The 26,701-nt window shown below is 34.8% G+C and overlaps 1 protein-coding gene across 2 annotated transcripts in view; it reads left to right on the top strand.

The window, feature by feature from the left end:
* epha7 (eph receptor A7) overlaps positions 1–22,392 on the top strand; it is a 74,451-nt gene extending 52,059 nt beyond the window's left edge. The window contains exons 6-17 of one of the 2 annotated variants that reach the window (XM_088626777.1): positions 2,806–2,930; positions 4,138–4,306; positions 6,322–6,430; positions 9,508–9,563; positions 11,547–11,660; positions 12,087–12,272; positions 13,236–13,297; positions 13,702–13,911; positions 14,171–14,320; positions 16,044–16,237; positions 17,586–17,741; positions 18,527–22,392. In XM_088626777.1, the coding sequence (XP_088482903.1) occupies positions 2,806–2,930; positions 4,138–4,306; positions 6,322–6,430; positions 9,508–9,563; positions 11,547–11,660; positions 12,087–12,272; positions 13,236–13,297; positions 13,702–13,911; positions 14,171–14,320; positions 16,044–16,237; positions 17,586–17,741; positions 18,527–18,641 (1,646 nt within the window). In that variant the 3' untranslated portion in view covers positions 18,642–22,392. Of the gene's footprint in view, positions 1–2,805; positions 2,931–4,137; positions 4,307–6,321; positions 6,431–9,507; positions 9,564–11,534; positions 11,661–12,086; positions 12,273–13,235; positions 13,298–13,701; positions 13,912–14,170; positions 14,321–16,043; positions 16,238–17,585; positions 17,742–18,526 lie in introns of both variants that reach the window. The other variant, XM_088626776.1, reaches the window with a different exon arrangement.
* The last annotated feature ends 4,309 nt before the right edge of the window (positions 22,393–26,701 follow it).

The following is a 26,701-nucleotide window of genomic DNA, read 5'->3' as shown; positions in this document are numbered from 1 at the left end:
GCGTTAATAGTTATGCTGAAGTTCATTACTAAATAATCCACCAGAGAAATAGCAATAAGAGTAAAGTACCTCAGCAGTCTCAACACTTTTACAGTCACACTTTTACAATTGCCTTCCTATAGTGCTAGCACACTCATCGTTTTAGCAGCCCTGCTACTTGTATCATTCAATAGAAAGAGCCTCATACCAGCACACCTAAATGTTTGAAACTATGAAATCTGTCTCATTCTGTTGGACAGTTGTAATTAGCAGCCAGGTGTGCATTTCTACATGAATAAGAGTAAAGTAGTACTTAAAGTATTTGTAAGACCTAAAAGTCCATGAGACTGAACTTTGTGAATGGCTGATTGGTTACTGACTCACCATAACATCCTGAGGGTGTGTCTCATCATCACCTTTTGAGTGTCTAGATAATATGCAGAAAAAGACCTGAGTGTTGCACAAAGAGTTTCTGAGGATTTTGTGAGGATTTGGTGCAGAGAAATTTAATAAATACCCAAATGTGCATAAAACCAAGTCCACCTTAACAGCCACTGTGCTCTTCTTTCATACAAGACCCTGTCAGCCAGGCTGAATCAAGAATAAGCAAATCTGGGAATGTTAAATTCGCAGGCATAGATGTAGAGACCATACTGCATTCTCACTGCTTAGTGGAGGTCTTTTGTTTTAGACACAGCAGAAGATGGGGTTGGTACGCCAGTCTATTAAAAAAAAAAAGGTATTGATGAGTAAAGGTCCTGCACACAAGAATCCACTTCATTTTCAACGTGAACACGAGGAAGACAGATTAAATTAAATTAAGGCCATTTTCTGAAGTACACCTTTATTTTCAGTTGTATTGTGGTCTATCCATCAGACTAGTCCTTCTGTATGTTGAAGCCTTTCTCCCTCTCTGCCTGAAGAGCTGCTGCGCGTAATGACTGCCACACAGCACACAGGTGGGAGCTGCGCTTCAGTCATGTGTGAAGTGAGCCCCTCGTATTTGTTAAAGCGCTTTGGGATGATGCTAATAATAATAGTTTTTTTTATTATTGTTGTTATGTTGAAATTTGTACTGCAGACGGTGAATTTCAAAAGAGGATAAAGTAAAGGACCTTAATATCACGGTGGAAGACAAGCTCTGGGCGCTTTGTTTTTCCTCTTTACTAGGACAGGAAGAGACATTTGTTTTGTGTAAAGGATAGGGTTGACAGCATGCTAGGAGACTAAAATGACCATGTTTATTTAACAACCGGTAATGACCATGTACAGTAACTAGAAATTAAACTTTGAATTCTTCTGGATGTGCAGTGAAGGATTTGTTGCTGAAGTACGCTTGTTACAATCCCATTTATTATGGAGTGTTCTGTGATCGCTTCTGTGGTGTCAGCCCAGCACCATACGAAGGTGACTGATGGTAGCGATATATGCAATTCTGCCCCACTAGTGGGGGTGTCAACTTCAGAATGTATCAGAGGTCAGCAAATGTTGCACCCAGAGACCTGTAGTACCCGTTGATCACTTAACATCACACAAAAAAGTCAGCAATTTTATTTTGCTTTGCTTAACAATATGTCCTTTGATACCCTGTCTCCTCTGTTCTGTCCTGGGAGTTTCTTGTATCTTTTTTTTTTAAAGTCCTTTCAGAATGTCAGAATCATTCTCTGTATGTGTCTGTCACAAGATACAGGATGATTTTGTCATTTTCTTTTTTGGAATATTTGTTTTTAGTGAAAAAGAATAGAAGCTGTTAAAGCACAGGATCACTTCAAAATAGACATCTCACAATCACACACTGGAGATTACAGTATACATTCATAATTTATCTCAGAAACCAATAGGTAGTGGACAAAAAAATGGAAACCACAATAAAAAATAATTAAAAAGGGTATTGAGACACAATGTGTAGCCATAAATGTTCAACTGGGCTTAGATCTGATGATTAAGAAGGCTGTGACGTTTGGTTAACATCAGTGTTGGTTTACGGAAATGGGCCCACCTAAAGACCCCTTAGTTCAATTAGTGAAGTGATTTCTCTCTTTTGTATCTTATCTGTTATGTATTTTTGCTGGCTGTGCATGACAGCTGCTGGACACCTCCAGGTAGATGCTACATTTCAGTGGAACCCCTCATATAAGCATTGTTCCTAGGGATGAAAAGCTCTATATAAACACAAGACGTTGCAATTGCTGTTATTATTTTATTGTTATTATGATTAACAGATTTTAGCAGTACAGCAGTGTTAGCACACTGAATAGTTCTTTGGAAAACAATTTGGATCGGCAAAAGAAACAACCATAATTCATATTAAATACAATGAGTGGATATGTAAAAATATTTTGTAAAATAATAAATGCATTTCTTAAGATACAAACTGCATAGTAACTTCCTATGGTACGTTAGTTGAGACTAAAATGAAAACATATAGATATAAATGATAGAAGTGCTTTATTACACCTTTGTTTAGTTGTTGTTACACAACTTTATAAAACCATTTTTAAAATGTTTTGTCATCTTGAGAATATACTGTATACTGTCTGTTCCACCTATTTAACTTATTGTTATTCATAACCCACAAATTCTGGTTCTTACACTGACTGTGATAATGCTATCTTACGCTGTTTGCACTTTAATTTAAATTTCTATTAGGGTTTCTAAACATTTACCAGCTACCATCTGAATATTCATTAGCACCCAAAAAAGAAAGAGAAGTGATTTTTTTAGCCGTATTGAAAGACGCCTGGCATGGGGCTGATTGGCTTGGCGTTTGATTGCAGATGTGAAGTGGGTTTGCCCTGTGCTTATTGACATGTCTTCTTCAAACAGCTCCCTCCCAAGTAAGTGAAGTTATCAAGGACAGAGTGCTGCAGCGAAGTGTCCAGATCTCCTGGCAGGAGCCGGAACATCCCAACGGAGTCATCACAGAATATGAAATCAAGTATTATGAGAAAGTGAGTGGTGGGAACCTATGAATCTATTAATGACAGGTCTTTTAAATGAGCTAGTCTGTGGCAGAGCAGCCTTTCTTTCCCTCCTGCCTGCCATCAGGTAAACGTGACATTGTTGTGGCATTAAATATGAAAGTAAAACGCTATAGGATATGAGGCTTCAGCTGAGCGAATTCACAGCAGTGTTTATTTATGAGGAAAGTTACAAGATTGAAGCTTTTTTAGCACTTAACTCCATATACTTGGAAATAATTTATAGTTTACTTCTTCTGAAATGAGGTGTTAACTTCTGTGTGCACACCAAGGTCTCCCAGCAGTGCCCCAAAAAACTTGTAATAAATAAAACGTACAAATTTTATAAACGGATTGTGACACTTTTTTGATGAGTTTTTTTTTCTTCTTGTCATGCACTGACAAGGAAAACTAATTTCAGAGATAAGCAGGAGAAAATGAGAGCACATCAGAGCCTACGTTTTCCTTTTCTAAAAGTAAAACAGCAGTACGCTATGGGAATCTTCAGAACAAATCACAGACGTATAGTTCCTGTCAAGATTAACAGTTCTCTCAAAATCTTCTCATATATGCTCTATATATACTGTAGCGTATGACAGAACTAGTGTCTTACCCAAGGCGTACAAAAAAATCACGTTCTGGCAAAAAGGTGTGAGTGTGGTTTAACAGTTCAAATCGTGAACTGGGATGTGAGGTTCCAGTTTATGATCCTTGCTCATTTGTGGCCTGTGAAACTCTCTGGAGAGAGGCCTCTCATCTCCCATCGCTGTAGTCCATCCAGCTGTAAAATTGGGAACAAGCATGACTTCACTGCAAACAAGATCTGGCATTCCATTTGGGTTTTGCAGGGTAAATAATTTACAAATCAACAAGATAAAAAGAAATACCGCACTACTTCATGCGGGCAAAGGACCTTGTAGTTACACACAGTAGTTGCATATTCCTTTTTTTCCCGCCTTTTTGATTCTAGCATACTCTGCTTTCTTTTTTGACAACTCTATTTAAGATAACATGATGGGAGGGCTGTGTGAAATAGAAACATCTGTGTAATATAGTTTCATTTGAAGTTGGATATTCTTTTATTGCATCTTACATTTAAAAGACTCACTTAATGTAGTGTAAATGCTGCCTTATGGCCACAACATGAAAACTAATTAGGCATCACAATGACATTTATCTATTTTGTTTTGTGGTGAAGGATCAAAAGGATCGAACTTACCAAACTGTGAAAACAAAGTCTACTTCAGCCACTGTCAATAACCTCAAACCAAGCACAGCCTACGTTTTTCAAGTCCGAGCCTTTACAGCTGCTGGCTATGGTACATATGGTCCCAGGCTAGAGATCACCACCCAGGATGAAGCAACGGGTAAGATGTTTAAGAACTTCATTGCATTTATCTAGTTGTATTTTCTTCTGTGTCATAATGTTGAAAATTACTTATTGTGTGAATGCTCTGTGTAACTTAATGTCACACATTTTACTGACATTTAACTAAAATCAACAGCAGGACATTGCAGCGGGAGCAACCCACACTACAGACCTCATTCTCACCCATTTTTGTTTTTCTGCTAACAAAAATGATGGCATTGTCTCTTGAAATGAAGCCACTGAACTTAGTCACGGTCAGTTACTGTATGTCCCATGCTGAGCTACTAAACCAATCTCACTTAAACTGCCCTTTTTTAAAAGCATAAAAGATCCATTTAGTACATTTAAACATAAAAGCATTTATATATAATATATATGCTGTTATTTGCTATATAATCTTTATATTTTAGAAGTCAATGACAAATTCCATGGATATGAATTTTATTGCATCTGGATTGAATGATCTAATGTATTGTCAAATAGTTTTTTTTTATTGCAAGTGTTTTGTTACACAGTTGTCATGACTAAAAAATGTCACCAACGTGTTTGGTGCTAATATCAATTTCCAATATGAATAAATGAAAAATGTCAAGTTCGAAATGAAACCAGCACCTTTTAGTCATGTAAATATGACAGTTTGTGATCTACAGCTTGCATTAAAACTTTTAAAAGTTCTCTCAACCAGCTATTACAGTGAAGTAGTGCACAATAGGCTGTTAGTATAGAGGCATACGATTGTCTTTAAATAAATCTCAAAAACAGATATTACCAAACAAACTGTATTTTATTTGTAAGATGCATTAAATACACAGCATTACTTTTGTATTTGCCTGAACATTAACTGACATATCCCGATGATGCTGGTTACACAGTAAGGGCAGATATGGGAGGGGTAATTAGTGGTCATCTATGGTATTGTAGTAATTATGGGAATTGCTGTCGTATCGTGATATTAAGAAAAAAATCAACCAAACTGCACTTTCTCTTTATTTTGATATCTCACTCGAAACAATAGAGAGTATTTGAAAATAAAAGTGTGTCCAAAATCTTACAGGCTGCCACCATTTTCTTTTTCCCAAACTTTGCCCTAACCTGAGCACTGGTAAAACAGCCAATGTTTATGTAAAGGACATACACTGAAAAAGCAGCATCATTGTGGCTTTGTGCTAGAAGGAAATCATTTGTAGATGTATGGAAATTTTGAACAAAAAATTGGCTGCACAGATGTGAATTACCAGGTATTTGCATCACAAATATCTTTGGATTCACAGTGTTTGAAAAGGTAGAGTTATGTGAAAAAGCAACCCAATTTTCAATAATCAAAAGTAAACACAAGACAGGTGTGCAATTGAGAAATGCATATATAAAGTATAACATAAACAGGCAAAGTTGTGCACATTTTATAAGCAGGTGTGTAATGTGGGTTAATTTGATGTTGCTTGAATGATATTAGTCCTCAGGGTATATAAAGTCCTTGCTTTACGATCTTTTACACGGAAAGCTTGGTTACCTTGTTGCTGTGATTTTTATGGGGGGGTAATTTTGAAAAAGCCTGTAATGAAAAGATCAATGAACTCAGAAAAAGAAAAATATCAAAGAAAAAAAAGTTTTGTCAAATAAAGAGCAAACCTGAGTGAAGAATCTGAAGTGAAACCACTCTTTATGTTTCATGTTAATCAAATTACACTTTAGATAGAACAAACAACTATATAGCTGTAGCTGTAGCCAAAATGTTAGTAAATGTACTAACTTAATGTACAATTAAGCAACAAAACTTGTGTGAAGATGCAATCCTGTTGCAGTCCAGCATGTAGTATCTTTTATTAAAGGCCTGCTCTTTTTGAAGAAGAGCTTCTATTCATTTATAGAAGAAAGACAAATACAAATTTCTGCAGGAGACGCGCGTAGACTTCATCTATATGCAATTTTTTGTTTTGATTGATTGGGTGGGGAGATCTTCTAACCTTTCCTGAGCTGAAAATAATTGTTTCTTGTAATGTGCTGCTCTTCCAGCCACAGCTGTCTCCAGTGAACAGAACCCAGTCATTATCATAGCTGTAGTCGCAGTGGCAGGAACCATCATCCTTGTCTTCATGGTTTTTGGATTCATTATTGGAAGAAGGTATGGCCTCTCTTGACCTTCTACTGCTGTGGTTTGGTGTTTGTGAATTAGACTGTGGATCTGCAATATCTTTAAATCATAACACGTCGCATCTTCGCTCACATTGTGTAAGTGTTTGATGTGATGGGTTACAATGCAATTTCTTATACTGAAACACCAGCATTATTTTGGCATATAATTTTGAATAGGGGTTATATACAAAGAGAAATACACAGATGCATCCTTTCATTTTTGTAACATATCTGAATATTCTCAGGCAAAAACAAATCCATGTATTTAATCTCTAGGTAGAAGGATGTGTAGCAAGTCCTCTGAACATTTTATTAACCACATAGGGACACATTAAGAAAAAGAGTACAGCCTTGTTGTAAAGCAATCCCTTATAACATGACCCTGTTTGTAGTGCTACTAGCTTTTTAGTCATGCTTTTTTCGAGGTAATGTATATGAGAAAAACTGATTAAAATCACTTTCCATCCTCTGGGCTTGTTAATACATTGAAGAGCTTGCCAGGACATAAAAACAGTACATGAGTCCACCTTAGAAACAGTGTCAATATTTGTGGGATGTAATTAAAATACTGTCTGGGTTAATTAAAGAACTTAAAACTAGGTGAAATACACAGTCTTTTACATTTAGTGAAACAGTGGACAAGAGAAGAAATCTAGAAAAAAAAGTTACTCACTTTTCTACTTCTAAACAAAATCATACAGACTGCATTAAGCACTGCTCTGCTCTTTACATATGTAAATAAGCCCCAGGCAGATTTGGATGACTCGCTGTCTCTGATACTTGGGTCACAAAACAAGAGTTCTTGCAGGCAGAGTGGCTATGTTTTCTTTTTAATGAGTTTATTAATGTCCAGGATGAATCTCCCTTAGTCATAAAAAAGAATATTCATCCATTTTGGTTTTAAAAAAGGGATTTTGTATCTCAGAGCTTGATTCTCTAAAATCCGCATAACAATACAGTAGATTTGGAGCCTTGTAGTAGTGCTTTTCAAAGACGAAATGTTCTCACTGCAGAGCTCAATTTGTGCATCTCACTTATTGCACACACACAAAATAAACCATTGATGTGCACTTCCAGTACCCAGCCTTTTATGTATTTTAAAATGCCGTTTTTACCTTAGTTTGTTCTTGACTGCACATGGAAGTGTAATAATGAACAGCAAACGTAGATAATGAAGCACCAGCCTATCATTTATAAGGGAATTGGAAATTATATGCACTTCCTATGCTTTGTAATTGTATGTGCTTAAAAGAAAATGTTTTTTAATATTAACTAAAAACATTTTTCACATCTTCTTTTTATGTATTAGTGAATTTTTTCACTTATCTATTCTACTTAAGTTTTGCAAGACATTTTCTTATAATCCTACAGCTTCAAACCAAAACAGTAGATTACAAATTGACTTTACAAAAGTATTAATAAAAAATACTAAAGAAAGAGCTGTTTTTACTCCATTTGGCCTTTTTGTATGAAATGTTATGTTGTTCATAATATAATGAACAAATATGAATGATTCAACTTGCAATCATTATTTTCTCCAAATAATTTGGTTCAAAAACACATTTTAGCAAAGCTGCTTGCTGCTGTTTGTCTGGCAAGAAGGAAAAAAAATAACCCAAATGAAACTATCACCCATTAGGGCAGGAACAAACTTGATAAGTTACAAAAAGATCTTGCAGATGAAGATTGTCCTGCTGTAGGAATCTGTCTCCGGTATTGTCAAAAGCTGCGCAGCTGTAACTATTACATTGATTTTGAACTGTAACCATATTTTAAGGCAAGGGCCTCCCATTCTTATCACAGAGAGCCCCAGTCCAGCAGGTTTTGTAGATTGCCTTAATGTTATCAATTTCTAAAAGTCGGGAACAATTTAACTGTGATCAATTAAACAAGTGGTGTTTTCCATTAAGTAATCTAAAGATCCTATGGAACAAAACTCAGAATAGCTTCTGGCCTTCAAAGACCAGTGTTCCCTTTACTTGCTTAATTGATCAATTGCATAAACAAGTGTTCCTTATCTTTAAATAACAGATTATTTAGGGTGACCTACACTATATTAACTAGACTGCAGTTCTCCAGGACCTGGGTAGGAAAGCCCTGTTCTAAGGAGAAAAATAAAGAGACAATACAGTAGATAAATAATTTATGATTTACTAGAATTACATTACATGCTAGTTTATTAATATTAAAAGTCTTTTAGGTTTCTGGTTTTGATTGACTTCTTATTGTATCCAAACTTTATTTTTGTCATTAAATGTCAGCAGAATGATTCTCCCGGGCTTAGATCCATCTCAGATTACGTTTTAATTAAATATGACTGTGCATCTATACTTGATCATCATAGCAGCTGCTGTGATTTTTATCTTCAAAAACTAAAAGAAGTTTCTAAATACACTTTGCTTACATAACCCTTGGTAAAAATAACAGCTGGACAAAGCTATTATGGTATAAACAAGACATAGCTTTGTTCAGCAAACTAATAATTTATACATTGGTGTCTGAACAAAAAAGGCTGCAGTACATCAAAATATTGTGTTAAAAGTGATTTTCTGAATTGATTCTCATTTAGTGGGGCACCCAGAATAAATGTTTAAAATCCCTTTAAGAACTGAAAAGTGCAGTAATACACAATTAAAGGCTTCATTTTTTAAACATGACAACTGCAAATAGTGGCATCGCAATAACCACTGTGTTTTCTTCATAGTAAACGTGGGTTTAATCATTTTAACCCTGTTTCTTTGTTCATTATCATTCTAGACTGTTTTTACACCATCTTTGCCTGTGTAGAAATTCCCTTTTTGTTCCCACATTTCTGCCCCAAAAAGACCTCAACAGCATATATTTTGTGGCACATGACCTGAAGTATTAACTGTATAATGGTTATAGATGATGTGTTAGAATTGTTCATTAGTAAAATTCAAAATAAATTATTCATAATAAATTGTATTATAATTAAAATTGTAATTTCAATTATAGAATAAAACTGGTGCAAAAAAGATATATTTGTATTAGATTTCTTCAAATTCTGTCCATTAACACCTTGTGTTCTTTTATTTTCATATGAAGGCACTGTGGGTACAGTAAAGCTGACCAAGAAGGAGATGAAGAGCTTTATTTTCAATGTAAGTAGTACCTACTGCATCTGCACAGGAAAAGAATAACATTTATATTTTTGTTTTAAGGTACACTTTTTGTGTGCTAGTAGCTTATTGTTAAAACAGCTGTTTGAGATTAAGTAAAGTAAATTAGGTGAGATTAATTGAGTAAATTAGGAACAAACCGTAATAAAATGTATAAGTGGCGGCAATTCTATTTAAGTTTTACAAAATCTAAATACATAAATCTCGAAGAGTTGAAACCTTTGGTCAAGTATTAGCATCCTGTGAATACCTGTATACTGTATAGCATATTTGATCATTTTTGTTTTCATTTTGCTGTGCAGCGTTACGATTTACAGTATAAAGTACAGTCCATCTATTTCAAGGTTTTCTCCTTTGGCTACTTTTCCAGTAAGTGTTCCACACCATCCTAATGATCCCCCCCGAGATGCAGCTGCAGATAGTTTCTTAGCCAACTTGTGATGATCTTTGCTGTAGGCAAACTGCTGATTAGGAAACAAAGGGTCAGCGTGTCACATGGTTGTGCGGCAGAAAGCTGGCTGGCAAGGCAGGCTGAGTGCACAGTCGGCCCAGTGCTACTAAATATCTGAGAAAGTCTGGGAACACACTCTCCTTCCTGTTGGTTTTCAATTGAAATTGCTGTTCAAGCTAATAAAGGTATCCGTTTCTTGGTATTATGTTAAGAAATACTGCCAGGAAGACGGATGACAGAGATCACAAAAATTCAAGTCATAGGCCCAATTTGTCTTGTTCGCGGCTTGGGAGACTGTGACAAGATGTCTCTGATAAGATCCCACTACAGCCTGAATGGACAAAGCAATTATAAAAAGGGGGTTGGTATAATGTAAGCTGGCATCATTACATAGCTCAGTGTTGCTTTTTATTATTGAATAAACTGATTTGGCTGTGAAAAACAGGGTTATCTCTTGTTTTTCCAGCAGTTCCTGTAGAGCTGATTATTCTCTTAATGATGATTTTTTTAATGTATCAGTTATAGACCTTGTGTCCCATTACACAGCTTGGAGTATTGAAGTTGACAGGTAATGTTGTAATTAGGGAAATGCAATGTATGAAAAATTAGGTCAGAGCAGAACATTAAATTGCCCTGATATAATGTGATACTTTACCCTCTAAGTCTGGTGCTCTAATTATACTTAGATCTCTCTACAAACTCTTTTTTTCTTCCTGACAGGAAATAATAATAAAAAATCTATAAGGCGTAGAAGGCTAGCAGCCGAGAAGCTGTTTGTTTATTGAAAAACAAAGACTTTTTTTTTACTTTCTTTAACAATGCCAGTGCAATATGATTTGCTGCCCAAATAAAAGTTACCATTCACATAAATGTAGAGGTATTTTTTCATTGTTGATTTTTGGGGAAATATTTTAAAGTTTAAAAAAAATCTTTCAAAAAAACCCTCGAGTCTCAATACCTCATCCTCTTTTACGGGTCTACCATTGAATAAGAATAATTTGTGGTTAAACAGGTTTAACATTTAGTGTCAATAAAAATATACATTTAACTAATTTGCAAACAACAGAAAGATTAAATAAGACTTGTTATATGGTAAATTATATTCTTTATCCTTATTAATATGTTCTATACTGAGAAGCCTTTCAGTATTTGCCAGCGATGTACAAAACCATCATGCATGTACACATATTTTAAAGAACTGGGCCATGCAGTGCTACCTAAATAAACTACAGGATGTCTCTCTGTTAACATATATATATTATACTTACAGTCTCTTTTGTGACAAGGTAACATGAAATTATAAAAAAGCCTTACTGTCAAGTAGAGAAGGAAATAATACTTTAACTGTTCTCATTCAATCCTTATGACATGACTCTTTTTCATCTGCTTATATTTGTGTAATTCATTCTGAATTGGAGCCCTTTGTAATTGTGTTCCTGTCAAGCACTCATTGTGCAGTATGCATACTTAATCGTAACAGTAATCCTCTTACGCTTTTACAGTTAAATTTCCAGGCACCAAGACATACATTGACCCTGAAACCTATGAGGACCCGAATAGGGCTGTCCATCAATTTGCCAAGGAGCTGGATGCCTCTTGCATTAAGATTGAACGAGTAATTGGAGCAGGTGAGGCTGCTTTTCTGGTGTGCTCCATTTAGCCACCATATAAACCCATATATCACAATGACAGCTAAATATTTATACCTTGAATAGGAATGTTATTTTCTACTCTTCGTTTATATTGCAATTTTAGAGGGGGGAAATTGCAATTAAGAATTTATTTCCATCTTGTGGTAGTAAAAAAAAAAAGACACTGACTGCAAACAAATTACTTTCACACGAGATTTAGAAATATTGTCAATACTACTAACTGTATGCCCACGATGTTGCTTATTATCGGGTTCTGGCATCCCCAGTGACTTGTCGAATAATCCCAAAGTGTTTCAGTAGCAGCGCTGTTATCTGTGAGGGCAGTACAGTAATACTTTTACCGATTCTACAAAGACAAAGTACTGGGTTTTGTATTGATGACATGTTGGCTTTTTTTTCTAGGGGAATTTGGAGAAGTATGTAGTGGGCGGCTGAAGCTCCCGGGAAAGAGAGACATGTCAGTTGCTATTAAAACTTTGAAAGTTGGCTACACAGAAAAGCAGAGACGAGACTTTCTTTGTGAAGCCAGCATAATGGGGCAGTTTGACCATCCTAACGTTGTTCATCTGGAAGGAGTGGTTACACGAGGTAAGGAGTACCGCTCATGCCAGAAATACAATGAACCCATGATTAATTAAAAAAAGCCTTCGCAGTTAGCTGGGAGGTCACATTCTCAAGGAAGCCTTTTTTGCTTGCTCACAATCACAACAGAGAGCACATGCTTCCCATTGAAAATTATAGGGGAAACGAAGAAATCAAAATTCACCAGGGGTCAAGAGGCAAAACAGAACAAAGGCTGACTTTATGCTTTACCGCATATTAAGGGATGGCAGAAAAGTAAACAGAAATGTAAGACTCAGTGAGTTTCTTGTTTTATTTTTATCAAAAAAAGCTGTGGGGTCCATTTAGAAAACAGCAAATTGAGATGTTCTAATGAGAGTGTTTCTAAAAGGGCATTTTCAAAATCCATGGGTAGCTAGGTTGCCTCAGCATAAGTTCTAGTCTGCTCACCTTGTTTGTTACAAAAATAAAGTATTTATAAAAGAAAGAACATAGTTTTCTATACAATTTCATTTGAGGTTTATGCCTTCTGTATGAATGTTTCACTCTTTCCTGATTAGTGACCATTAAAGCATCTTTGTCGGTTTCTTTATGTTTTAAATTGCACCATTTCTGTGTTTTCACGAAGTTGGGAAGTTGCAGGAATTGTGCTGCTCCTTCCTTTCCTATAATTGGACCTGAAATGGGTTTTGGATATGTAATGCATTAATATATAAAGACATCCACATGTTGAAAACAAAGGCAGTAAAGAGTGGAGAAATCACAACAATGATCAGGATGGGAAACAGTTGCAACATGTGCAGTGTTAGAACAGCTGGCACTGTAGTTTATATTTTTTAGCAAACATTATGTTTGATCATAGTGTTTCTACAGTTTGGCTATAACCCTGTCCAACAGTGGATTACAATCCAAGATTTTTTTTGTGCTCCTAACTCCTTTTCAACATTGTCAAATGTTCATGTTTGTTAAAGTAAAAACTATTTTTTTCAGGAAAACCAGTCATGATTGTAATAGAATACATGGAAAATGGAGCATTAGATGCCTTTCTTAGGGTAAGTTCCATTTGCTGTTTTTTGTTTCAGACTTTATTAACAGTAAAAAATAAAATAAAAGTGTCATATTGCACCCTAATTATCTGTGTGTATTTCAGTCCATGTTAAATTAAACTCATATTTTGGATGGGATTAGAAAATGCTGAAAATTGGTTGTGTTTGAAAATTAATGTTGTGGAAAAATGTCTTAAAGATTGTAAACTAGAAAAACAATGATTTGATAATGTATTTTTGAAAGTAACTATAGGTCATTTGTTGTGAGTTTGTGTTTGTGTGTTAAAATGAAATACATACAGTAAACCCTACATTCGGACTGGGCTTGCTGAGACTAAAGCATCTTTTGGAATGTTTGGAAAATTGCTGCTTTTGCCAGATAACCTGACATCTTTACTTCCTAAATGCAGAAACATGATGGTCAGTTCACCGTGATTCAGCTGGTGGGGATGCTGCGCGGAATAGCAGCGGGCATGAGATACCTGTCTGATATGGGATATGTTCACAGGGATTTAGCAGCACGTAACATCCTTGTCAACAGCAATCTTGTATGTAAAGTGTCTGACTTTGGGTTGTCAAGAGTGATAGATGATGACCCCGAAGCTGTCTACACAACAACAGTAAGTAAAGAAACACAGTTTTGTGTCTTTCTCAAGTTTTAACATAGACTTCTAAAAGAATAGTAAGCAAAACTAAAGCAAAGACTCAGCAAGTGCACGAATGTTACATATGCAAGAAGTGGTCTTTAATTTTTTATAAACATAATTTTTCAAGGCAGCAAACAGATTTAACCCTGTTGAATTTCTTAGCATCTTAGCAACGTAGCATCTACCAAATTTGATCTGTACTCTGACAAGTAGTGTGTGTTTGTCTCACCAGGGTGGGAAAATACCCGTGCGGTGGACAGCTCCAGAGGCCATACAGTACCGCAAATTCACATCCTCCAGTGACGTCTGGAGCTATGGAATTGTGATGTGGGAAGTCATGTCCTATGGGGAACGACCTTACTGGGATATGTCCAATCAAGATGTAAGATTTTTTTTTAACTCTGGTACTTCCCAATTCTCAGTCTGGTACATTGCTATTTTACATCATTTTCAAATGTACGACAGATGTTATGCATGATGGATCCTTACTATTGTTGGCATGTGTCCTTCTGCTTGGAAATGTTTAGGTAAAATAAACTCTGTGGAAAGGTTGCCCTGAAAAGCAAAATACATGACAGTCTAGATGTTTGGCTTAGATGTTTTTTTCCATTTTTTTTTCTAATTAGTAAAATTAAAATACAAGGCAGTGTTTCTAAGGAACTGTCTGAAGATAATGTGGAAATAAGCTTTGGATTGATTTCAGGTTTACAAAAGCACATTTAAACATAGCTGGTATTAAATCTTCATAAACAGACATGATGTGAAATAGGTTTGTTATGAACACAGCTCTGTAATTTCGGAGAAATTTACTTAATCATATAATAACTAAAGTCTTTGTTTTGTTTTGGTTAATTTAGGATAGATGAAAATTATGATGCTGTTCATTATGCCGATAACAAAAGTGACTTTATTAGAGTATGGGCAAATTAAAATTCCATGGGAGTAATGATGGAGAACATGACATAAAGTATTTTAATCCAACAGTGTTTCCAAGGACTTGTGTGATGGATGCCCAGTGTTAGATGGAGCCTATGCTCAAATTCTAATTACGTAAGACTGCAGATATTCATAACAGATAAACACCCCTAAATTGCTAGGACTAAACATAATTTAAAATTCATCTCATGGCTAGACCTTTAAGCCCCGCTGATTGAATGATAGACATCAAAGATTAAAAAAGACAAAAGCACATGACAGTCAGTTAAGTGACGTGCAAAAGTGTTAATATTTGACAGGCTTCAATGTCAAAGATTTTATATGCTGTCAGGATGTGGGAAAACAAATCCTTTGGGGTGCAGAAAAAGAAATATTTACATTTTCTAGACAGTTTCAGTGTTTTGACACTTTTCTTCCATAGCTGATTCACGTTTAAATTGGCCTGACAAGAATATAAGATGACTCTGTGGAGAAAAAAAGCATACCTATGTTAAAAGAAGGAAAGGAGTTCTCAGCAGAGACCGTGTTTCCAGAAGTTTGAAGCTGTGAATTGCTTTCAAATAGGCAGTACAGAACTCCTGTCTCGGTCAAACAGTGCTTTCTCATGCTTGGTTACCATTTAGTTAAGTAAATCAGACTTTAAGGCCAAAGAGTTAAACTTTATCAACTGATAAAATCTGAACTCTGATTTTGTTTTGTTTGATAAATACGTTTGATAATGTATTAGACATATACACCAGTAGGAATATTTTTTGGTATGTACATGATTTTAACTGCTGATAAGGTATAAAAGAAAAAAAAATATTGTTTCTTTTTTTTAATAAGAGACAAGTATGCCTGTTGGCAAAATTAATTTATTTCTCCATAGAAGCATTTTTTCACTTCACATTCTGCCTCATTTGGACATTTGTACACAGTGACCTTGTGCTTAAAATAGTTTTAACAAGCTGACAACCAGCAGTTACTTCTGGTTAGCCTACTTTTCCTCCTAAAGCCTATTATGGCTAGCCACAAACAATTATCCAATGAATCTGTTGTTAAAATATAAAGGATTACAGGATCAAAAGAAACACAGACAATATTTTGTTTTTTTTTTTAAAAAAAGCTCATCTTTAAGTAAAAGTCTGCAAGCTTGACAGCATTCTTTCTGCTGCATTTTCTCTCTGTAGGTAATCAAAGCTATTGAGGAAGGTTACCGTCTGCCAGCACCTATGGATTGTCCCCCAGGCCTGCATCAGCTCATGCTTGACTGCTGGCAGAAAGATCGGGGTGAAAGGCCGAAATTTGATCAAATAGTTGGCATTCTTGATAAAATGATTCGCAATCCTAATACCTTGAAGACTCCCCTAGGTCCTTGCAGTAGGTAAGGAAAACTCGTATGTAGAATTTCTTTTGAGTTTTTTTGATTTCCTTGAATAATAATTTGACAGTCTCAAGAACAACAGGAAAAGTTTGAAATTTATTCCCTAAGACCAAATGATTGTTAACAGTCTGAATAGTTGCCCGAGTTGTGTCAGTGCATATATTTTATGATTTTTTTAATTAGGATCAGATATTCAGCCTACGGTGATTTTGGCTTTGGATTAAAAACTGTCAATGAAAGACTTCAGAAAATTTTCTAAAAAAAGTTTAGAACTGGTGAGGAAAGTCTTAATGTTCACCACTGTTACTTTATTTTTTATCATTTGAAATGTAATAAAGAGTCAAACTAAGCTTCTAAATTTGTCTTCTGTGACAATGAACTGCCTGGTTTAGATTTATGAATGAAAAAGGACTTAGCTAGCTCAGTGTGTGTCTTATTTATGTAAACCATATTTTACATTTCACACTGAACTGTTTTTGCTAGGTGACCATTTATCTGATATCACATCTTTATTCGAATGGTCCCTGAACCAACCAGGCTGTTTTTTCCATAATATTCGTGCAGTTTTGTGCAGAGCTACCCATTAAAATAAAAAAAATTGGGAGGACTGCTGAGTTTTGTTTAAATAGAGGCAAGTACTATATATAATAAAGCTACCTAATTCTTTTTAACTCTTATAATAATAATAAACTATAACATTAGTTAATAACCTGAAAAGCTTTTAATACTGTTGCATAACTTTATGATTAGATCTCCCTTTGAGTCAACCTACAGTTTCCCCAGCTGAATGTCAATAAAACATAAATCCCACAAAATCAATAAATAGAAGTCTATTTATTGACTTTGTGATCCCTATGGCTTTCTCAATCAGCTGTTTTAATGAGTTCCCGTTACTTTAAGAATCTGTTGAAAGAAGCAACCTCATAATGAGAGTTGTCCTAAAAAGTAATATATTTACTGTCAGAATCTTACAGTACATCTCTGTTTTATTAAAATATACAACCCAAAAATACCAGTAAGAGGAAAGAACAAAAGGATTTTTTAACTGATGTTGTGTTTCATGCAGCTGGACACTGGTCTTTTTCTTGTTTAGTTTAAAAGCTTACTGCAGATGTATTAACCGTACATGAAATAAAAAATAATAGTTGCTTCAACCTTTTTTCAAATTCCTACTTGTTTGGAGTTACATGGATTAATGTAGCAGATGCTTGCGTCATAACAGTAATCAGTTATAACCTTGGATTTCAGCGGTAGCTATGATATAACCAAAGCTTTTAATCTTGAATTTTGTTTATTAGGAGTTTTATATAATCCATGACATTTACATTTTTCTCTGTTTATCCTGCAGACCAATTAGCCCACTTTTAGATCAGAACACTCCAGATTTCACTACTTTTCGCTCAGTGGGAGATTGGTTGGAAGCCATCAAGATGGAAAGATACAAAGATAACTTCACAGCAGCAGGGTACAGCTCTTTGGAATCAGTGGCCAGAATGACCATTGAGTAAGTATTTTATTTGTTAACAGATAAACAGATTTGAAATATAGAATGCAGCAATACATGTTCAATGGATGACTTCCTGGCCATTTTCTGGGAGTTTAGTAAAGCAATAATTCCCCAGACTAATTTTAATACTAAATGATTTGCTATGTAAAGCAGTCATAAAAAATTGCATTATTATTTTTCTTGTTTTGTAGGAGGTACAGAGAAATACACTTTTTATTTTTAAATTGAACTTCTGTTACCACTCTAATAGTTCTTCCTCCTCAGGAAAAGAAATATAATGTGCTCTAGAAAACTGAGACTTTTGAGCAGCTTTGATATAGCCATTGTTTTTACGGTTTCAGCCATGGCGTCTTAGACTCAGGAAACGGTAGTCTTGCGCCTTTGATTTGCATTCTAAGCCAGCATTGTTAAATGTATCAAAGTTTGTTCATTTTGGAATAGGTCCAGCTGTAGATTCTCCAGTTGTATTTCTTTTTTCAGAAACTTAATTATTATACAGTATGTTTATTGTGCTGCATCAATGTAATTTCCCCCAAACCGTTTAGTCTTCAGACTAATGTATTTTTCACAATAACAATAGTATTTTCACTGAAATTATGCTGGCTCTGAAATGCTCAGTGTGTTGTTTTAGCATTACTTTTGCAAAAGCACGTTTTACTAACAAAAGAGAGTTTGGAGTAAATTTGACAGATAAGGTTCAGTTTCGAGGCATGCAGTAATTAAGTATATGATTTCAGCAGTCTGTTGCTGCTATTTGTGACTTTTAATATTGTCATTCCCAGGGACATGATGAGTTTAGGAATCACCTTGGTGGGCCATCAGAAGAAAATAATGAGCAGCATACAGACTATGAGGGCACAAATGCTGCATCTACATGGCACTGGTGTTCAGGTGTGATGAACAACATTTCCTCCCTGCTGGGAGGGCACAGACTTCTAAAGGACAACGTGGACATTAGTGAAGATAATCATTGACAAAGTGTTGTTTCCCATATTTGACACTAGGGATTAACACATTCCTTGTCCCTTGATGCCACCTTCAAAAGAATGAAGAAATTAAACCAGGGCCTATTATACGTAAATAAGAAGGTGAAGAAAAATACTACCTGGATACATGGAATTTTTGAAGCTCTGTGGAACTCTTTAGCAGGATATCAAAAAGAGACGGGGCATTTGAATTTTCGTTCCTATTTAGTTCCTTAAAATTTGTAATGTATGTTTTATTACCAGTCTAGATATGAGTTTCTTGAAAACAGTGTCCATCTGTGGAAAAGACAGAACGGTTTCTTTGCAGTGAAGATTTTAAAGTTGTTTTTTTTTTACATTTTTCTTTATTAATTTATCTTAGCCACTCTGATGTGATGTGGTGTGAAAATGACTTTTTTTAACGTGGACTTGGCAACAGGGTAAAATTTCCCATCCATGATGGAAAGGCAATCATTAGAATTTAGATGTGTTTTTCTGGCACTTTAGGAAACCTATTGTTAGGCATAAGTAGCTACAGTTATGAATGTGTGATGAAGTGTAGTTCTGATATTTTTATGCATTTAACCCTTTGCAGACTACCATATGTGCATGAATCCTTTTATGTGTTCCAAAAATGCATTTCTTTGCAAATGTCTTTCAAAGTGGCCTTTACTAATTCTGCTACGTAAGACTGCAAAAATGGTAGTAATAGTCAAAACTCTCAGGAACTATGATGACAATAAGCGTTTAAAAAATGCTACAAATTTATTGGGCTTTTCAGAATGTTGTATGACACATCTACCCTTTGACCAATGTGTTACAGTAATGAAAATAAGTATTATTGTAGTTTCCTGAGAAGCAGAATGTGTACAGTTATGTAAATTCTATTGCTTTCTGTTTGCCTTGAAATATTGTTATTTTCACCATACCTTCATATTTATGTATGGCCAACCCTGAGCACCAGCAAACACTGCAAACAATTAAATGATATAATTTACAAAGTAAACTAGTTAAGTATATCAGAAAAAAAAACAAATAAATGCACCTAATAAAACTAAAGTAATCAAGAACCATTTATAGTTATAAAACATATGACCTTGTATAGACAGCACATAAATTAAACACATAAAATTGTATTTCTTTCCAAGAATTTCTCTACTTCTTGTACCCCATTATTGTATTTCCTGATACTTTATTGTTGAGCACATGTATTTTTTTCTCTTAATTACTTGCACTTTGAATTAGTTGTGATGGATTAATTCCAGACAGAAACCAAGCAAAAACAATAACCGGAAACTAGCACAAAATTTTATTTTGAATACAGATGAAGTGTGTTTGTATAATTCAGACACCCTTGTAATATTCTTTCTGCAAAGGGTTAAATTTGACATTTTTTGGTAAGGATATGAGAGTACTCTCCCCACTTAATGTGGAATCTCAAGCCAGAAACACATTTTTATCAAATTTAAATGTTTACTGCTTGAAGTAAATTCATTTAACAAGGCTATTTATAAACTCTGATGTTTATATTCTGTGCATTTTGTATTTAATGACGATGCTCTATGGATAGCACTAGAAGTGGATCATAATAATACAAAGTCTTACTTCCAGGGACAATTATACTGTATTGGGATTCCCTGGTTATGGTTACTTCCTTCCTTTAAAAATCCGTATTTTAATTTGGAAAATACAGTGTAAATGATGCCTGTATGCGATAGGTTAACACGACCAAACAGAGCAATAATAACTCCTGATGGTACATGGCATCTTCTGAAATGTCAAGGTGCTAGGTTTTTCTAGATATTTCGTGTTGTGACAATACTTTGGAAAATTTCAGTCACTGGGGTGATAAAGAATATACATTGAGATTTTGTAGCAACCAATTGCCTCAAAAGTACTTTTGATTGTTTATTTGTATTTCATTCATTGTTACAGTTATTTACCAGTCTGTGACATCGATTTAAGTACAGTATGTTTCTTTTTTCCTCATGTCTATTCAACAGGGCACTATGATATAAAAAAGGTTCTGTTATGTATGTGCTATTAGCTACTATCCACTGGTGCCATTTGATTCCATTTTATACAACAAATGATTGTCATGTTTTAATTTGTCTTCAGCATTGTAGACAAATTATTTACAGTTAATAAATTGGGTCTAAAGTAAGAATTGGTATGCCCTATAGTAGTAGCCTAAGGGGTTGTTCGTTAATTTTCATTTTTTCAAGAAAATACTCATATGAATAAAGAGTAAATTACAATAATGTAAATTTAAGTAAAAGGAAGGGAATTGTCACTGTTACTTCATTAAGTAATAAACTTAAGAACTATTAGTAACAACATGAGTGTTTTATACCTGAAGAGGCTTTTAAAGATCCATCCCTGAATTGAAACAACTCATATCCCTCGTCATAGCTGCTTTAGACCTGATTTTGTTTCTTCTACAGAGTTTACACCGCTTTTTGTAAGTGGAGAAAGAAATACTAGTGTTTCAGAAGTAGATATAAACAACTTTGAGTGCATGCAGACATATACAGTAAGTACTAAACTACAACTTATCCTTGCTTCTTTTGACTTTGTAAAGTTTTTGGAATCTTGGCAGTAAAAAAACAAACCTAAACCTAAGTTTGTTTTATGACTTGCTTTTCTGGTCCAGAGTTTGTGACAACCTACCTGTTGCAACATTGTACATCATTCCAAAACATTATAAAGGCCTCCTGGGCCAAGCTCCTGGGAAGGGAATAGTGTTTTTTTTGTGCTACTAATGCAAAATGTATACTGCTATGTTTTGTATCTACAGAGTAACATCAGTAGTTTTTTTGTTAAAGTTTGATTTTCATTCCAATTTTAGCGCAATAAATCTGCATTTTACCTACTCCTTTACAACTTCTTCACATCTCAGTCTCAGTTCTGCTCTTAAAGAGCCAGTCTCCATAGGAATATATCTATTTTCTTGACAGCAGCTGTGCCACGGACTGGTGTCATTCCAAGCATGACTTACTATACATCTGGCAGCATACTGTAGGTCTTCACGCAACCTTCCTGTAACCAAGGCACACTAACATTACGTGTAGATGAAAAGTATTTGTTTCAAGGACATTTAGAGGAGAGGGTAGTGTTGAAAATTGTGGACTTCCCCTTAGAAGAGTGGCTGATAATTCCAAAGAGTTTAGCATTGCTGATTGTGTCAGAAAGATCCTAGGGATCAGAGGAAAATTTGTATATGTTCTAATGTAAAATTTGTAAATTTTATTTATACTGTCATTTTTTACACACATTACTCTGTAGTGAGCTCTGAATACATTGAAAATGCACTATATTTTTCTATCTCAGATTGTCTTCACCCATATATTTTCAGTTGTATATAGTTTCCCATTTAGGACCAAAGATGGCTGTAGGTTGTTTTGTGTTTATTTTGCTTTTCACTTTTTGCGTTTTTGTTTCTTTCTTCTTTCAGTGTGATGTACAGTGAATTGATTTCTCAATTTATTATTTATTTCTGTTTGAAAAGAGAATTAAAATTATCCACTGGTCAAAAGTATTTTTCCAACAACCACAACAACAGAAAGTAATGCTGTAAATCATTTATCTAGGTAATTTCTTGTTACATAGACATTTTTGCTTTGTAACCTTTGTAATAGACTGTAAATATATTTTTGGAAATATAATACAATCTCTAAAGAAAACTTGCTCTTTTCATTTGAGTCTCTGGCAAAATTGTCTGCATAAATGATATGCATTTTGTGAAGATTTTTTGTATTATTCACTGGCTTCTTATATGACACTTGCAAATGTTAATGAGTGTATACTATAGGATTTAGGATCACTGTGGTTTAATCCTGATAATTCCAGGCCAATTTAGTCACCATTCTGTAACTCACTTGCATTTTTGACATTTTACAAATTGTTTCCAGGTTATTGTAGAAAATAATCTTTAGAGTACATCGCAAATGGATGTTTTGATTGATGTACTTTGTACATAGAAGATCAAACATAAATAACAGGGAAAAACGTTTTGTGCAGAGCATCAGAAAAAGATCAAATTAAACAAAATTTGAAAAAAGACATTCTGGGCAATTGTGAAGATTACATATTTCTAGGTGCCTTTCCTAATAATTCTGTATTATGTTGCAAATGTTTAAAAGGAATGAACCTTGAATGTTTTTCATGCCACAGAATGTTTGAAATTGTCACACAATAGGTTAAGACAAAAGTCTAGGTTTTGGAGTAGCCCAGAAAAGAGAAAATTAATTAACAGTCTGGGAGACTCGAGCAAGATTCTCAGCTTAGTGCATTTAGTGATTTATTGGTAGGTATGCATAAATATTTGTAGTTACTTTTTGGCTCAGACCCACCTCGCTTCAAAAGTCCTTGGCTGAAGAACAGCAGCCTGGCACTAAGCCTTACATGAAACTAAGCGTGTGGAAGCTAGAAAGGTGATGAGGTGGGAGACAGTATTATTCCCCACATAAAAGACTTATTACCTTTCTTTATTCCTGGACAGGTATGTGGCATGAATTTGTTTATTCTTTTTTCATCCAGGTGTTGCAAAAAGTTCATTTTTATAAGGCAGTTTCACTCTGCCTTCGTTATTTCTAATGTGTACTCGAAATGTGGCATGGTAAAAAAGAGACTAGTTCTTTCAAGTTTCTTAAAATCCGGCACTGGGCAGAGAAGGGTGACACTGGCAGCATGCCACATTCAGGGTGTTAAGTTCTTCTCGGCCTCAGGGTTCACACTATAAAGCTGTCAGTTTATTTCAATGCAGACTTGCTTGCATAGCAGACAGAAACAGTAATCAGGTACAGGGACCTAATTTTTTTTTTAAATAAAAAATAATTTTGAAGAAGCATCCTAATGCTCTTTTTTACAAGAAAAAAGGTTAGGAAGGGGTTAGGAATTGTATGCATGCACTGAATACTAAAGGTAAGAGGTACATTTTCAAATCTATGATAGCCAGGAATGACAAATTAGCCAAAACAGTGGATCAAAGACCGTAAGAGGGAGTACCATTAATCCTACAATCAAAATCTGCATGAGCAGGTGAAACACCATGATTGACAAGATCAGCACAAGATTAAATTGCGTGAAACTGCAATTTTGCTGCAACCACCTGTTGAAGTCTTTTTGCAAAAAGGGCAAAATGAAAATAAAATGGCAGCTGTTAAGCTTTTCTGTCAAGACCAGATTTTCTTAATGCAGTCGTCTTCAGGTACAAGAACACATCTCAAGGACTCACTGATAATATGTCACAAAAGAAGAAAGAGCTGAGAAACTAGGTTTTAGTAAGAGTGCAGAAATGGGATTTAAGACATAGTAAGCAGTACATCTATTTGTAGCAACCAACTGAGTTACATAGGATGCATCAACAGCAGGAGAATGAAAGCTACTCAAATCTGTGAAAGCAGGAGAAAGTGATTGTCAGGACTGCAGGAGGTGAGCTCAGGAGCTGATTTTTAATCTTACGTATTCTGTTGTTAAGAATTGCCTGAATGTGTTACACTATTCAGTGAATGAAGGAAAAGAAGATTTCTGAACTGATTTTACAATGTTATTGATGGTGGAATAAAAGACTATTATTACTGTGAACCATATCAGTAAGCCTGGAAAAGAATGGGGTCACCGTTCATTGCCTTACTGTTGGACAGTTGAGATTGTTCATAGGCATGTAGTTGAACAGTCGGCCCTGTCTCCCTTCTGTATACCAGATGACGAGCAAGCAAAACAAAGTCAGTTTTACAGTGGCTGGGCTATCAATGACTTATGTAAAGGTGTCATTGTAAGGGGTATCAGAATATGTTATCTGTAGACCTCAATGAGTAACAAAATCCTTCAATCTATCAAACTTGTGAATAAACCAAACTCTGTCTATGGGTGAGGTCATATTCTATATACTGTTCATAAGAGGTAGAGGGACTGTGTGGTTCATTAAGACAGCTTTGTGGTCATAAGTCCAGTTCAAGTTCTGGCCAGCTAGAAAAACTAGCATCACAAGCATTGATTCAAAAGCCAATATATGTACATATTTATATGTTGGGAAGCTGATATACAGATTAAAGCTGGAACAATCTAGAGAAGCTAGGAAATCACTGATAGCTGAGCAGTTAGAAGGAAGCTCATGCATATTGAAATTGCCAAGAGAATGAATACTGACAGAGTCTGGATGGAGCTGTTTTAGTAGCCCTTGAAGTTTCATTTCATCCAGAAGTTTTCAGTAGAAACTGAGTAGTAGATTTAGAGGAGTAGTAAACAATAACCACTATCAGAGGCTGAGACTATTTCATATTAAAAAAATCTAACATTGTATCCAGAAACTATATTAGGAAATTTGGTGAACAATGTTTTAACATTGCCTTTGCATAATTATCTTGTATCTCTAATGATATAGTTGTAATAAGTTGATTCCATGATATACAGTATACTGTATCCTTTTTTTCTTAGTAACAACACATTTAAAAGCAACATATAGAGCATAAAACAATGTAGGACAGCCTAGTACAACACTTCATAATGAAAAATGAACAAAATACCTATTAGTGTATTTTAATCACAGAGCTCCCTGGGCAATATATTAAATTGTCCTCTCCATTCCACATGGTCATACAATGCAGCTAAGAGAAAAACACAGCATTAAATGAAAATTAACTTAATCTATTAATTAATTTACATTAATAAATCTTAAGAATGTAATATGTATTACATAGGCGTCCCGTCTAGAGTTAAGTGTTCTTCACTGTCATGAAGACTGTTAAAATTCCTAAAGTACTATAAAAAATAAGCACAGTACACATGTGTTGTGTTAATAAGACTTGTAAAAGATTATGGTAAAAAGGTTCTATTTTCTGGAACCATGAATGGATGGACATGGGCAGTGATTAGTGGACATCAATAACTGGTACATTTTCTGTACACCTGGAATGGACAAGAAATATTTTAAAAAAGCAAGTCTATAATTGAAATACACAGTGCTTAAGGGCAGTAAATCAAAAGGAATCACAAATATGTAATCGACTAGGTACTGTGCTATTTATGATGACTATTCCTAAGGTTCCGCCATTGATGAGACAGGTAATGCTAAATAATTGCTGTTTATGCTATTATCTTTGTAATTGCTATGCATGCTATTATCTGTGGAAGTGTGGTGAAGGATAGGATAGAATATTTTTAATATGAAAATAAAAGCTAAATTTTGGCTTTTAAAAAATTGAGCATTATAATGCACCATATTTACATGCTGTAGTACACCATATAGATTTAATGATGCATTTGAAGACAAGATGATGATTTTAAATTTATATGGTTAATTACTTATCTTATCTTATAGTAAAAGATTTTGGTAAAAAACATGTTTTGGTGGCTATTGGTTTTTTTTTGTTCTTTTGTCTTGCATGAAGAATCAGAATATAAAGGAATTACAAAACTGCAAAGTGAAAATGTTGAATTATAAGACTGAGCCTAAACCCAAGAAGCACGATAAACTTTCATTTGATTGATTTCATAGTAACAGTATACTAGGAAATTCCATTACATCCTGCCTGCTTCAGTAGTTTTTTTCCCAACCCTAAAAATGTGAAAAAGAATTTTGCACACACTCAAACTCATAATAAATACATCTGTGCTATGTGCATTCTTTACGCGAGTTAAATGTACATGTTACAACCAATGTCATACTGTATGTTATTGATTATATATTTACTGACTACAAAAACTACAATGGAAGAGGGAAGAATCCCAAAAATATCTGCAAGGGAGACACAAGGAGATAAAAAGCAAATCTAAGGAAGAAACAAAACATCAAAGGACCAGGTAATTAAGTACTTATGCCTGGATGACAGGAGTCAGGAGACAGAAAAAACTAAAAAATAGAAACCACTGCATTAGCAGATCATTTTGATAATGAAGAGCCAAATCGAAAAAGGTGAAGGAGTATCAACATACATCAAAAAGAACATTCAGATACAGGAACTGGACCAATATGAATCAATATGGGTCACA

Source organism: Lepisosteus platostomus, chromosome 3 (genome assembly GCF_059453375.1).
Source record: "Lepisosteus platostomus isolate fLepPlt1 chromosome 3, fLepPlt1.hap1, whole genome shotgun sequence".
NCBI lineage: Eukaryota > Metazoa > Chordata > Actinopteri > Semionotiformes > Lepisosteidae > Lepisosteus > Lepisosteus platostomus.
This window is presented reverse-complemented; position numbering and strand designations above follow the sequence as displayed.